The sequence below is a fragment of the Bubalus kerabau genome, chromosome 11, assembly GCF_029407905.1.
Source record: "Bubalus kerabau isolate K-KA32 ecotype Philippines breed swamp buffalo chromosome 11, PCC_UOA_SB_1v2, whole genome shotgun sequence".
In the NCBI taxonomy this organism is placed as follows: Eukaryota; Metazoa; Chordata; class Mammalia; order Artiodactyla; family Bovidae; genus Bubalus; species Bubalus kerabau.
The window spans coordinates 107,310,932-107,325,000 of NC_073634.1; the positions used below are offsets into that span (position 1 = coordinate 107,310,932).

Genomic DNA, 14,069 nt, shown 5'->3' on the forward strand with positions numbered 1-14,069 from the left:
AGCTGGCGCTCGTTTCAGGCCAAGTTCAGCTCTTTGATCGTTGCTGCCGAGAGAGACAGATTCAGCTCTGTTCAGCCAGTTCAGCAAAACTCTGTGCAGCTTCTAGGAGAGGGTGGGTGATGGATGGGCCTCTGGGCCCCCACTTACACCCCAACAGCCATCCGCTAAGCGCCACTTCTCCTCCTGCCAGCACTTCATTACAGGCCAGGCGCTGCGCACCGCATCTTGTAAATCACACTGCCCCTGCCATAAGTCAGGCTGCGACGGCTGTGAGCTGCCAGGCCCGACAGAGGCTGCAGAGCGGCCAGCCCTCCGTCATCTTTAGAGCCTCGGGGGGCAGTGGGGCGAGAGGCCCCTCCCTGCAGGGAGGGCAGATGCGGCTCACCTAGCCGCTGGCCTTGACCGTCTGGTCCAGGAAGTCCCCTCCCTCTGAGGGGTCCCGTCAGCCCGGAGCCCTGGGGGAGGGCTTGGAGGTGGCCCCCAGCCTCACCCCTACCCAGCCCCTCCATCACTTTGTTCCCCAGACCCTGGGAGGCATCAGCGGCGCCCCGCCCCAGCCTCACCCACGGGAGAGCCCAGGTCCGCAGGAGAGAAAGTCACCCCCCGCCCCCAGGGTCCCTGGAGGATTAGTGGCAACCAGGAATCGCTCCCAGTTCCAGAACCTTCTGCTGCCCCCACTGACACACCCTCCCCTGCACTCACTGTTGCCCTCGGGCTGGTCGCTCTCTTCCTTGGGGGCGGCGTGTGGTTCGCCCCACGCACAGGCCCCTGCCGCCCCCTGCCCCGCCTGGGGCATCCCACCTGGGTCATCTGTAAAAACATGCACCCTGCTTCTGCATTAACTCGCCCACGAGCCCAGGACACACTGTCTTTCCTCCCACTGACAGACGGGGGAACTCAGACACCTAAAGCCAGGTGCCAGGGTCACCCAGCGTGCGTGGGGGGGCCTGGAGGTGACCCTGGGCCTGTGTGACGGCAGAACCCATGCTCCCAGCCTCCAGCCTCCCCTGAAGACCCAGGCGGCACCCCCTGCGCCTCATGGGGACCAAGCCAGGCCAGCCAGGGAAACGTTTGCGGCCAGGGCTGCGCGCCCCTCAGCCAGGCCCCCCACGCACCGTCAGGCTTGCCCACCTTCTGCAGGACAGGAGCGATACGGGCCCAGCGGCCAGGGGTCCCGTTCCGCCCTCTGCTGAGTGGCTCTGGCCAACCTACTCTCCTTCCCTGGGCCTTCCTCTCCCTGTCCGCCCACGGAGAAGGCTCCCTGGGCTCCTGGGGGCGAGGGCTGCTAGGGTGCCAGGCCTGGAAAGCCAGGCTGAGGTGTGCCCGTGCAGGCTCTGTGTGGAGACAGCCTGGGAGGTGGGGGTGCCTGGCCTGAGCCGGCCCCAGGATGCCCCAGGGCCACACTGCCCACTGGCCATTAGGCTCATGTGGCTGTTGAAGCTTAATCGTAAATAAATTAAAGTGATGTAAAATAAAGCATCTGGGTTCTCGGTCACAGCAGCCACATTTCAAACGCTCCACAGCCACATGTGGCCAGGGCTCCGGCATGCATTGCTGGGATATCGGCCCGTCCATCAGCATGGAAAGATCCATTGGGCTGCTCTGCACCAGGGTCAGGTCCCAGACTGATGGGGCAGGAGCTGCCTGCACCCCCACCTCCCAGCTCCCTCCCAGTGGGCCCAGTGGCCCTGATCTGGCTGTCACTGGGCAGAGCAACTGGGCCGGCAGGGCTGTGGGGCTTGTCCATGGAGGCATGTAGGGCAGGCCCAGTCTCCCAAGCCAAGGGAGGTCCTTCCGGCCCCTGGTACGAGCACAAGAAATGCCCGACAGGCCTCCCAAAGCCTGAGGAGGGCCGGGCTCAGGACCCAAACCATCACAGGCTCTCTCAGTCCCTGCCCCCAACCCGCCCCAACCCTGTGATGCTGAAGGTGAAACAGCCCAGGCTTCCTGGGGGCTCCTGCTGCTCTGGGCTCCGCTGCAGAGGAAAACAAAGCTTCCAGTTACGGCAAAGAAGCCCCGTTCCGTTCCCCTCTGGCTCTTCCAAAATGCGCTGAAACCCGCCAACGGTCTCCCTGGGACACGCATGGTTCTATTTTCTCCCGTCTTTCCAGTCTCCCCCCTCCCCCACGCCCACCCAGCCTCACGCGTACATTCCACATTTCCCTGCTTTCTCAGGAGGTTCTTGGATGGAAGGCAGCCCGCCAGGTCCCGTGAATCCCTGGCCAGAGACTATGGTGTTTGTGGCAGACTCCTGACGGGGGGACTTTGGGAGCCTTCAGTGGAAGACGCTAGACCCGATCCTGGGGAGCCCTGCCCCGTTCTGATGTCACAGCCCAGGAGGCCTTTGTGTGGGGACCCTCACCCTCCATCCCCTCCCAGTCGGAGACCAAGGCTTTGCCCTGGGCTTCCATCCTGTCCCTTCTTCCTCTGGAGGCGAGAGGGCCCGACTGCTGGGAGAGGCCTGGGGGGCTCACGGGGCTAGAGGGGGAGCCCAGCGGGGGAGCCAAGGGGCAGCACCCGCAGCCCCAGGTCCCGCGTGCAGGGGCTAGTGTGTTGGCAGTAGGCTCCTTGGGCCATGAGGAGGGACGAAGGATAAAGCTGAGGGGGAGCAAAGGTGGGACCCAGCACCAGCCCACGCTGGGCTTTCTGAGGCCGCTCAGGATTGCCACGCGCCCCTGAGCTCTGGGAGCAGCCAGAAGGCCGCCTGGAAGACCATCCAGCGCCCCTGGAGGAAAGTGGACAGGCCCCCGCCTACCCGACTCTCCTGCTGGCCCCTGTCCAGCAGCCTGAGCAGGCTGTTAGGGACCATGCGGGCCCCAGGTCCCTGAGCAGGCTGTTAGGGACCATGCGGGCCCCAGGTCCCTGAGCAGGCTGTTAGGGACCATGCGGGCCCCAGGTCCCTGAGCAGGCTGTTAGGGACCATGCGGGCCCCAGGTCCCTGAGCAGGCTGTTAGGGACCATGCGGGTCCCAGGTCCCTGCACCTAGCAGGGATGGTCTGCCGGCACCTGGCCTCTGGTCTCTACATGGCTGGCAAGGATGAGGTTCCAGCTTGCTCAATTCCTAGATGGCTCACACTCATGGGGCTGGCACAGGACCCACTGCCCTCCAGCCGTTAGGAGTGGTGGCAACGGCATTTGGCAAAGGAGAGGTGCTAGGGCCAGACTTGCATGCACCCAGCCCCATGGCCCTGCTCAGGGATGCCCCACTGGCCACACTGCCCACTCCTCCCCTCGGCCCACCAGATGCCCCACTGCCTCCTGCTCGAGCAGCCAGGCGAGGACCCTGGGAGGGGGAGCGTCTTGTTCGGGTCCCAGGGCTTCTGCCGGGCAGGCCCTCTCCAAGCTCACGCTGCATGACCCCAGGCCAGACGGCTCAGCACTCGCCTGTCCATCAGGGACGTGGGCAGGATGTGCTGGCCACCCTAGGCAAGCACTTCGTTCCGTGGCGTGGGGGTGAGCTGAACACTCGGGCCTGTTTGGGCTGGATGGCACCTCTGTGGGGTCCAGGAGGGTCCTCAGCAGGCAGAAGCTCCACCGGGGTGTCCCCAGACTGAGGCAGAGCAGTAACGCACCCTGCCCGCTGCCCCAAACCCCTTTGCAGACGGGGTGGAGGAAGCCCAGCCAGGCCGACACTGCCCGAGGCACACGGTGGGTCACGCCCACCCGAGGATCTTTGCATGTGACAGCTCACTGTCCATGTCACTCAAGTCTGGCCCTAGAGCCTCTCCTTTGCCAAATGCCGTTGCCACCACTCCTAACGGCTGGAGGGCAGTGGGTCCTGTGCCAGCCCCGGGAGTGTGAGGCATCTAGGAATTGAGCAAGCTGGCACCTCATCCTTGCCAGCCATGTAGAGGCCAGAGGCCAGGTGCCGGCAGACCGGTGCAAACGTCCTTGCTGGGTGCAGGGACCTGGGACCTGCATGGTCCCTGACAGCCTGCTCAGGCTGCTGGACAGGGGCCACCAGGAGAGTTGGGTAGGCGGGGGTCTGTCCACTTTCCTCCAGAGGGCACGTCGCTGCCCTGAGTCCCTGCAAGAGGCTCAGAGCTCCCGGGATGGCTGGCCGCATGCGGGCTGAGTCTGAGGGTGGGGGGGGGGGGGCCCTTCTCCTGTGTCCTGCTAACAGCCATGCTCAGACCAGCCTGTGCAGAGCTCCAGGTGGTGCTCAGAGCCATGGTGCTCATTCTGCCCAGAAAAACCTTCCAAAATTAAGGCAGCAGAATGCTTCTGGATTAGTGTGAGGAAGGGCTGGCCTGAGGTCACCAGCTCCGAGGGGAGAGGGCGATACAGTCCAGCCCGAAGCGATGGGGAAGCTTGCTGGGGCTCAGACCTTCCCGAGTGGCTCTTTGGGGTGAAGTGGGTAAGTTGGGGGGGTGCGGCCCATGACCGCCTCTCTCACGTCGGTGGCCAGTACTGTTTCCAGAGGGGCCCAGGGTTATTTCTCCCCAGCAGAGGGACAAATACAGGCAGGGAAGGGAGCGTGAACACTTCTGTTTCTGCGCTCAGCCCCTGAGAGAGGAGTCGAGGTGGAACCTGGGCAGGACTGCCCCTCGGCTCGAGCCGCCCCCAGGGACAGCTGTGGAATGAACGCTGCACAGGCCCCGTCCGGGGGTCCGGGGCCAAACCACAGGGTCCAGGAAGCAGGCCTGCTCCCCGCCCCCTCTTCTGGCTCTACAGGGTCCTCTCGGGGTCCCCCAGGCCCACCTATGGGCAAGGGCGCTGCAGGCGCTACTCCGCCCAAGGCTTGAGAAAGACAGGCCCCTGGCCCCCAGGCTGCGGTCTGACGAGGGGACCAGCTATCTCTCCAAAGGTCACCTGAAGCACAAACGTCTTCCCATGGCCTTGACTTTATTAGCCTGAGCCGTTTCAGCCCAGTCCACAGAGGGCGCTGAGTGGGATGGCACCTCTGAAACCAACCCCAGGCCCACCAGGACTTTCTGCACCCAGTCACCGCACGCCTTCTTGCCCGCGTCTCCTTGAGCCCCCTCCCCCGGGGGTTGTCTGGGTGCCCGGGCCAGGCGCCGGTCCCCGCAGGGAGGATGGGCAGTTCTGAAGGCCCTGGGATGGGGACAGCAGGGTCACCTCATCCCAGGCCCAGGGAGAGTGCCACCCCCAGGGACTGGAAGAGGGGGGGATGAGGCCTAGAGCTGAGTCAGACAGCAAGGACAGAGGCCCCCCGGGCAGGGGGGTCCTGACAGGTCCTCACCCGGCAGCACCCCTTTGTCTCTGACATGGTGAGCAAGGGGCCCCGGGGGAAACCAGGGCAGGAGAGGGAGCTTCTGCACCTTGTGTGTCGGGGGCCCAGCTGAGACCCTCCCAGCCCTGCTCCTGGAGCCAATTTCAGGGCTGGGAACTCTCTGGGGGCTTCCCCGTGTGAAGACAAGCAGAGCTCGCTTTCTGGATCCACCCTTCCTTCCTGGGACCTGGGAACAGACCATCCTGCCAACTCTGACCTCGGGACGGTGCCCGTCTGGCACGCCTGCTCTCCGCCGTCACTGCTGTGCCCGAGGCAGACAGCACCAATCAATCCCACACGGTCTCCCCTGCCAAACACACCCACAGCCCTCAAGGCCGCTACGGACAGCCTGCCCTTCAGGGACAGAGCACTGGGTGATGCTCTTTGCCGCCCGCTTTCACGAGGCCTTCTCGAGGGTTTCCTAAGCTCCTCTTCAGAAGCTCTCCAGGGCTACAGGCTGGTCCCTGAGCCCAAGGCACTGCGGGTGGCTTTTATGGGGGGGGTGGGGGTGGACTCGAGAGCCCCCTTCTGTCAGTGACCACAGAATGGGCCTTCTGGGTCCTCTTTCCACCCCCTCTGTCTGCATCTTTGGGGGCCATGGCAAGTAGCTCTCGACAAAGGGCAAGGGAGCCCACGTTCCAGCCAGGGTCTGGGTCCTGGCGTCCAGGGCGGCGCGGGTCCCTGGGAATGGGCAGCGTGGGTCCCTGGGAATGGGCAGCGTGGGCTGGGGAGGCTGGTCGCTGACTCTCGGACCAGCTGAGGCCCTGCCCGCGGCCGTCAGTAGACCCCCTTCACCCTCTTGTTGTCGGGGTCGAAGGGAGACTTGAGGTGGGCCTGGGCAGCGTGGGTCACCCCCATCCTCTCCAGGGCATAGTCCCCACTCTTCACGAAGTCCAGGGAGACCTGGTGGGCACAGAGGAGGGGCCGCGGTCACTCGGTGCCCTGTGGGAGCCGGGCTCACACAGCCTGACTCCCGGGACGGGGCCGCCGTCTCACCCTCTCACGCCCCTACCTCCTCTGAGTCCAGGAACTGCCCTGAGCCCTGAGCATGTGGACTCCATGTCCCCGGGCTCCTGAGCTGGACCTGAGCCCCCAGGGTCTGGCGGAGCCGAGGTCTGGCACCAGGGAGAACCTCTCCTGCTGGGCAGCAAGCCCTGCCCTATAACCACTGGTCCCTGGGAGGGCAGGCGACCGGTGGGGGAGTTCGGGGGTTTATAAATGACGGTTTGGGCAAAATGCTTAAACATTCCACATACAGACCAGGCTGCCCCTTCTGTCTCTTGCCGAGCCCCCCAAATGAGCCTGTGCACATGTGTTTCTGTGTGCACGTATGCCCATACATGTGCTCACATGTGGGTATACCTGTGTGTACACCGATGTGCGCTCACACAACTGTTTGCACACACACAGGATCTCCAGCTCCAGGGAGCAGAGCGGGTGAGCCCTGCCCAGAGCCCCTTTCTGACCACGAGAAGCCTGGAGCTTCCAAAGTCAGATTTGGTCAGAAAGAAAATATAGAAACAGCCGCCACGTCTGCCTGGGGAAGACAGGGCCCGTCAGTCAGTCCCTTCACTGGCCTCCGGTCCCCCCAGGCCCAGCCCACCCAGAGAGGGAGGCAGGGGTGTGGGGGAGAGCCCCAGGGGGGACCAGGGCTCCCCGTGGCAGTGCAGGGGCGGGAGGACTCACCGGCCCGCCGCTGGGGTCTCGGATGTAGCCGTAGGCCAGGGTCTTATTGATGGTGAATCCGAAGTCAGCCCTCCGGACGTGGCCCACCACCTGGCCGTTCCTCCAGATGGCCTCCAGCCCGAACATGGGCACTTTCCTGGAAGAAGCAATAGACGGCTGGGACCCCAGATCCCCCGGAGGGGGAACTCTTGCACTTTGCCTGACTGAGGAGAAAGGACAGAGCCCCCCAAACCACGGGCTCCACTCCTCAGGGATGGTCTGCTAGGGGCCCATGTGCCCCTCACCTGGCCCCCGAGGATGCCGGGGCTCAGGCTCCGAGCAGATAAATGGACAGAAAACATCAAAACCAGGACCCGACTTTCATGTTTCTGGAGGCAGGCCCCACGGATCTGGAACTGTCACACGACTTGTTTTAATCTGACGGCTCTCCTTTTCTGACAGTGGGATGTATCATTTATTAAAAGTAATTTTCTGTATTACACATAAAATATGAATGCTCGCCGTAAAATTTTTGAAAATTTAAAATAAGAAACGAGCAGAGGATTAAACTGCAACCACAGAAACACCAGTGCCGGAGTGTTTGGTGTAAAGCTTGGCCGGCGTGCCCTCTGCTGCCCGAGTCCTCATGCCCGCGGGCACTGGGCCAGGCGCTGGGGATGAGGTGCCCCCAGGGCTGCAGCACCGCGTGGCCCCGTGGGTCCTGGGGTGGGTGCCAAGGACCATGCCCCATGGGGTCTGGGGCACGGCTGGGCTGGTTACGGTAACCGGAACTGGGGGACCCTTGCACTGAGCCAGAGTCTGAACAGGGTCTGGGTGCCTCCCGGTTCGGAGGCCAGGGGTGACAAGATCTGGGCCCCACGGGTGCAGGAGGATGAGGGTGGGGTGGCGGAAGCTTTGCAAACGCATCTTGTCTCCTTCGGTCCCGTCCTACGGGGCTGCTGTGTCCACGTGAGGAGACAGCCTCAGCGAGGCCCCTGCCCTTCCCAGGGCCCCAGGGCAAAGCAGCAGCATCCTGGCTGCCCCTCCTCGGTCCGGGACGGCCAGGCCGCAGCCCTAGGTGGATTCTGGACCCCAGCGGGGAACCCTGGGGAGGGACGAGCTGGGCTGTGGCCACTGCTCTCCGAGGCAGTAGGAGCTTTCTGGAGGGCAGGCAGCAGGAGGGCTCGGCAGACCCCTGGCCTGTCTGCACCCCAAACCAGAGCCGAGTGCTCCCTGGAAGGCGGACAAGCAGTCAGGCAGAGGGGCAGCCCGATGGGGTCCCAGGGAGGAGCTAGGAGACGACACGCCCAGCTCCGCTCACTCTGCGCCCCCAACCCTGGCAGCCTCAACGCTTCCTTTGAAAGCGCCGAATCTGGGAGAAAGGGCGCCGCTGGAGTCAGCTGTCGGCCCCAAACCACCGAGACCCAGAGACGCCCGCTGCCCCGGGGACGGCTGCTACCCAGTTCCTCATCACCCCACCCACGTCCTCCAACACCAGCACCAGGGCCCCGGGGCCTGTGCAGGCTCAGCTCCCAGCATGTAAGGGCGACGTGCTCAGAACTGCCGGGGAGGTGGGGTGGGAGAGAGGTGGGGGCGGGGGAGGCGGGGGAGAAGAGATCGGGCCCCGCACGGGGCTTCCTTCCACCCTGGCCACGGGCCTGGGTGAGAACCGCTCTGTCCCTGGGCCCCTGTGGTCTCCGTCTGTCGATGGGGCTGCTGGCCCCAGCCTGGCCCCTTCCTCCACGGGGGCCCCTCCCGGGCTGTGGGGCAGCTCTGACCAGGACACGGGGGGCGATGGCAGCACCCTGACAGGCAGCCAGATTGGGGGCCTCGGCCGGAGCCCCCCACAAAGCCCGCTTGGCTGGGCAGGGCCTTCCCTTTTCAGAACACGAGTTCGGAGGAACTTCCCAGCCGTCCAGTGGTGAGGACTCGCAGCTTTCACTGCCAAGGGCACGAGTTCAGTCCCTAGGTGGGGAACTAAGATCCTGCAAGCCACATGGTGCGGCCAAAATAAATAAAGTGAAACGAAACCTGTGTTTGCCGAGGGCTGCCCTGCCCGCTCCCTGCCGACCGCCACCAGCCCACGCCCGGTTTGCCCCCTGCCTGGCCCTGGTGGGATCTGAGTCGCAGCCCCGGCTTCAGAGTCAGGCCTGCTGTGGACCCAGCCCTGCCCCGCAGGTCCCAGTCTCCTCCCTGTCGGGGGCTGTGGTGTGCGCTCCGGGAGAGGGTGCCTGGCCTGCGGGGGCAGGGGGAGCCCAGAAGCACCGTCCCACGCGTCTGCACGGCCGCTCCCCGCTCCCGGGGGCCCCAGGCCCAGCGGTACTCACTCATCCACAGTGAAGCCCACCAGGCGCCGGCGGAGGCCCTCGGCCCGCTGCTTCTCCAGGGCCTCGCGCCCCAGGAAGGGGATGGAGGACTTGAGCTTGCAGGTGAAGGCCAAGCCCGCCTCCAGCGGGCTGTCATCAGCCCGGAGGTCGGTGTGCCAGTGCCGGTAGCCTGGAGTTGGGGAGGCCACAGGGTCACTGTCCAGCGGGGGCGGGGACTTCAGAAGATGCCCCGGGGGGTGCCCACCTAGACCCTCCATGACCCGGGGTTTCTGGGGGCTGGGAGCATCCTCAGTCACAGGAGGTGCCCTGGCTGAGCACCGGAGTTAGACCACCCCCAGCAGCATCGCCACGCATCTCTGCCATCAGGCTGGAGGCCCTGGGGAGGGGGCAGTGGGAAGCCGGGCAGCTCGGAGGGCCCCCCTCCTGCTCTGATGGTCTTCAGCTCTCTTTGGGAATCTCAGTGCTGAATCCAAGTCTGGCTCTGGGCCCCCTCCCCCTTGGAGATACCTGCCCTCCCCCACCCCCCGCCAAGAGTGCTGGGATCTCTGACCGTCCCCAGGCCCTGGTACAAGGGCAACGAAGGGGGTTTGGGGAAACAGTCCATGTGGGGGGACGGGGCAGACACGCTGTGGCTCAGCGCCCCCACTGTGGTCCAGGCCCCGCACACACCTTTCTCGATGCTCAGGGAGTCGATGGCCCGGTAGCCGGCATTGACGAGGCCGTGCTTGGCCCCCGCGGTCATCAGCGCCTGGTACACGGGCAGGCAGGACGGCCTCGGGGTGTGCAGCTCCCAGCCCAGCTCCCCCACGAAGGACAGCCTCACAGCCCGGACCTGGGGGCGAGGCACAGCTCAGACCTGGCCCAGCTACCACCGATGGGTGGACACTTCCTACCACCACCACTGATAGCCAGACCTGGGCCCAGGCCACAGGCTGCCAAGAAATGGGGCCTGCCAGTGAGAGTCCTCAGGAGTGCTCTGGAAATCTTTGAAATTAAGAGATGTTGTCGTTGGGAGTGGAAGTGGATACGTGGTTCCCAGGCCATAGCTCGTCTCCTAAATGACTATAGGAGTGTCCTAGGGCCTCGGTAGCCAGGGGCAGAGAACCACGGAAGTGAGCTCTCTGCCAGGTCTAAGGCCCGAAGTCCAAAACCAGGGTGTGGGCAGGGCTGTGCTTCCTCTGGAGGCTCTGGGGCGGGTCCCTCCTGCCCCTTCCATCTCCTGGTGGTCCAGGCTCTGCTGACATGGATGCGTCATGCTGGCCTTGGCCTCCGTCTCCTCCATGCCTGTGTCTCCCTGTCTCTCATCAGGACACTGGCTGCTGGGCCGAGCCCCCCCTTACCAGGGTGCTCTCATCCCGGGATCCTCACCGGCATCAAATCAGCAAAGCCCCTGATTCCAAGGTCCCGTTCCCAGCCCAGGGGTGATGTCTTTTTAGGGGGCCACCGTTCAATCACTGCGGTGACCTTGGGCAAGACTCTTGGCCTCTCTTTGGCCTCTAAATGTGGTCGGGAGCCTGGCTTTGTCCGGCTTAGGAAGCTCTGAGGGGGTGTCCTCGAGTAAGGATGGGGAGTCAGCCACACGACTCATGAGTCACGGCGGCTGCGCTTAGCACATTCAAGGGCAGCGGGAGGGGGCAGCTGGGCATCAGGCGAGTGTCCTGGTCACCCCCAACCCTGGCGGGCCTCGGCCAAGAGCTAGGATCTGAAGGCAGACACAGCCTCTGCCCCTCAGGCGTTGAGTCTTGGAAGGACACAGCCAGACGCCCAAGCAGGCTCCAGGGCAGGCAGGTGGAAGGACCCTGAGGCAGGCACAGGCCAAGCTGGGATCTTGTGCGGGGTTTGTGTGGACAGGCCTTCCAGACAAGCGGCAGAGCGGGTGCAAAGGCACGGAGCGGGAGCAGCTGTGGGTGTTGTCGGGGGCGGGGGGCAGGCAAGAAGGCTGGCGGCTGAGGCCGGGAGGGCCTTGCTGACCGGCTGCCGACGCTGGACCACAAAAGCACTGCCCAGCGCTGGGTTCGCAGGCCAGGAAAGGGACCGTGGGCCCCCAAACCCCACGGAAGGGACGGTGCTGTTCATGGAGCACCCCAGGCCTGCTTTTTGTAGACATCACTGCAAAAACTTTCTAAGGGATGATGCGGAAACAGGGGCTCCGGAGACAGCCTGCCGGCCGCGCACACGCAGGGCTGACGCGGGGACGGCTGGTCTCCGGGCAAGCGTGTCCGTCAGCCTGTGGCCCGCGCCAGCAGCCATGTGGAGGCCAAGAGCAGGACAGGCGACACCTGGCCCAGCAGCCTGGCTTTTTCCAGCCAGGTCACTTGCACACCCAGCTCCTGGTGTCTGCTTCCAGCCTGCAGGCAAACCCTTGAATGCCCAGTGTCCCCACGTGCGGGGCCGGGCACGGCCCTGTCCAGGTCACAGAAGGGACAGGGAGCCGCAGCAGGCCGCAGCGCTCTTGGAGGCAGAGGACCGGATCCCACCATTGCTCTGAGCCCGAGGGGCTGCCCGGGACAGCTCCCGCGGCGATAAGGTCAGCGGAAGAAGAGCCAGCCCACTCTCCCGAATGGCTTGCAATCACAGCCGCTGGGAGGGCTGGATTCAGAAAGCTTTTGAAAGGCACACATTTGCTCTGAGCTGCCATTTGCCCGGGGCCTCTCAAAAAACTCAGAATTGACACAGAAAACATACTGTTGACGTTTCCCTGCTCCCCTGGTGCAAGCCGTGGGCCCCTGACAAAGACTGCCTTGTCAACGGGGTTCTAATTTTAGGCAGACCACGGAGGAGCCTGGGGCTCAAAGCCAATCTCATTTCGAACAGGAAAAAATAATTTTCAGAGCTCACCCATCAATGGGCCCAGGACTGCGGGTCTTGTCAGACACACTCCCTCCCCGAGTTAAGCCAGGCTCTCGAGTGAATTCAGGGGTGGGATGGAGCGACCCGGACCCTTCCCCAGCTCCCAGGAAGCAAACGAGGCTGAGAGGCTGGCCGGCGTGCTCTCCATTACAGCCCTGTGGGCAAGCCCGGCATGCAGGGGGCTGAATAAATACTTCCCGGACGGAGTGGGGAGACAGGTGCAGAGGGCCAAAGCTCTGCTTCCCGGCAAGGCGAGGGGAAGGGCTTGGGGATTCCTAGTGACTTTCTAAGTCGCCAGCATCACTGGTTCTCGAGACATCTTGCACTTTTCTCCACTGAAGCTGTGGATTTAGGTGAGCCGTGGGGTCTTCTGAGAGGGGACGCATACTGAAGGGACGGGCTGAGAACGAGTGCATCTGGAACTTGGGCTCAGAATCAGCCTGACCCACGAGTGGGCCTCCTCCAGCCTCCATGCCCACGTCTGATAAACGGGGGTGAGCATCAGGCTCGTGGAAGGCAGGTGCCTGGTACTGTGGTCTGCCAGTCAGCATCAGCTTGGACCAGCTTCAAAAGCGAGCCCCAAACTGAGGCAAACCCTCTGCAAAACAGCCCCGCCCTGCTCTGGGAACCATGGGCAGTGGGCTGGGCCACAGAGATGCAGAAGGTCATTAGGAAAGGCCTTAAACCAGGTTTTGTTTAAACCCTTTTATGACCCCAGGACTCCCCTGATAGTGTTAAAACCAACGAACCACATCAGCAAGGTTGCAGGGTACGACATCAACACTCAAAAATCAGCTGCATTTCTATACTCTAACAATAGACCATCTGAAAAGGAAATTAGAAAAAATTCCATTTACAGTCACAACAAAAAGAATAAAATACTTAGGAATAAACCTAACCATGGAGGTGGAAGACTTGCGTGCTGAGAACTGCAAAGCACTGCCAACAGAAACGAAGGAGACAAATGGAAAGACAACTCTTTTGTTTGTGGACTGGAAGACTGAATATCACCAAGATACCAATATTACCCAAAGAGATCTACAGATTCAATACACTCTCTGTCAAAATCCTAGTGGCTTTTTTTTTTTTTTTGCAGAAATAGAAAATTTCACCCTAACAGTTACACGGGTGACCTCGAATAGCCAAACAATCTTGGAAAAGAACATGGCAGAAGACTCACTTCCTCATTTCAAAACCTGTTACAAAGCTGCCACAATTGAAACAGTGCCCTGCAGCCATAAAATCAAACGGACAAATGGAATAGAGACGAGAGCCCAGAAATAAACCCTCAGGTAAATGCCTAGTGACCTTGAACAAGAGATCCAAGACCACTGGGACTTCCCCGGCAGCTCAGCAGTAAAGAATCTGCCTGCCAATGCAGGAAACGCAGGTTCAGTCCCTGAGTGGGCAAGATCCCCTGGAGGAAGAAACGGCAACCCATTCCACTATTCTTGCCTGGGAAAATCCCACGGATATTGGAGCCTGGCAGGCTGCAGTCCATGGGGCTGCAGAGAGTCGGACACGACTGAGCGTGCACGCACGCACACACACCGTGACTATTCCACGGGGAAAGGACAACGATCGGCACACTGAGCCTTCTCATATACCACGCACACAACATACACGCCCGAACTCAAACCGAATCAGAGCCCAGATGCGAGCCCGCAGACAACACAGAGGCGAGCTTCGTGACTCTGGACTCGGCAAAGGAACAAAGAGCACAAAGAGCTAAATGGGACTCCAGCAAATCTAAAAACTTCTGTGCTTCAAAGGATACAGCCAACAGTGAAAAGTTAACCTACAGAATGGGAGAAAACATTCGAAAGTCATGTATCTGATAAGGGGTTAACATCCAGAATATGTAAAGAACACCTACAAGTCAACAAAAACAAAACAACCCGATTAAGAAATGAGTTAAGAACGTGACATTTTGCCAAAAATCTACGAATGGCCAACAAGCACATGAAAAGATGGTCAAAGTCACTAAACAGTAG

At 62.2% G+C, this 14,069-nt stretch overlaps 1 protein-coding gene across 1 annotated transcript in view; it reads right to left on the reverse strand.

Annotated features, from left to right (window-relative positions):
• Positions 1-5,237: 5,237 nt before the first annotated feature.
• Positions 5,238-14,069, reverse strand: part of SARDH (sarcosine dehydrogenase) — a 60,169-nt gene continuing 51,337 nt past the window's right edge. The window contains exons 17-20 of the mRNA XM_055539236.1: positions 9,895-10,057; positions 9,226-9,394; positions 6,920-7,055; positions 5,238-6,136 (exon numbers count right to left, since the gene is read on the reverse strand). Of these exons, the coding sequence (XP_055395211.1) occupies positions 6,011-6,136; positions 6,920-7,055; positions 9,226-9,394; positions 9,895-10,057 (594 nt within the window). The 3' untranslated portion in view covers positions 5,238-6,010. The remainder of the gene's footprint in view (positions 6,137-6,919; positions 7,056-9,225; positions 9,395-9,894; positions 10,058-14,069) is intronic.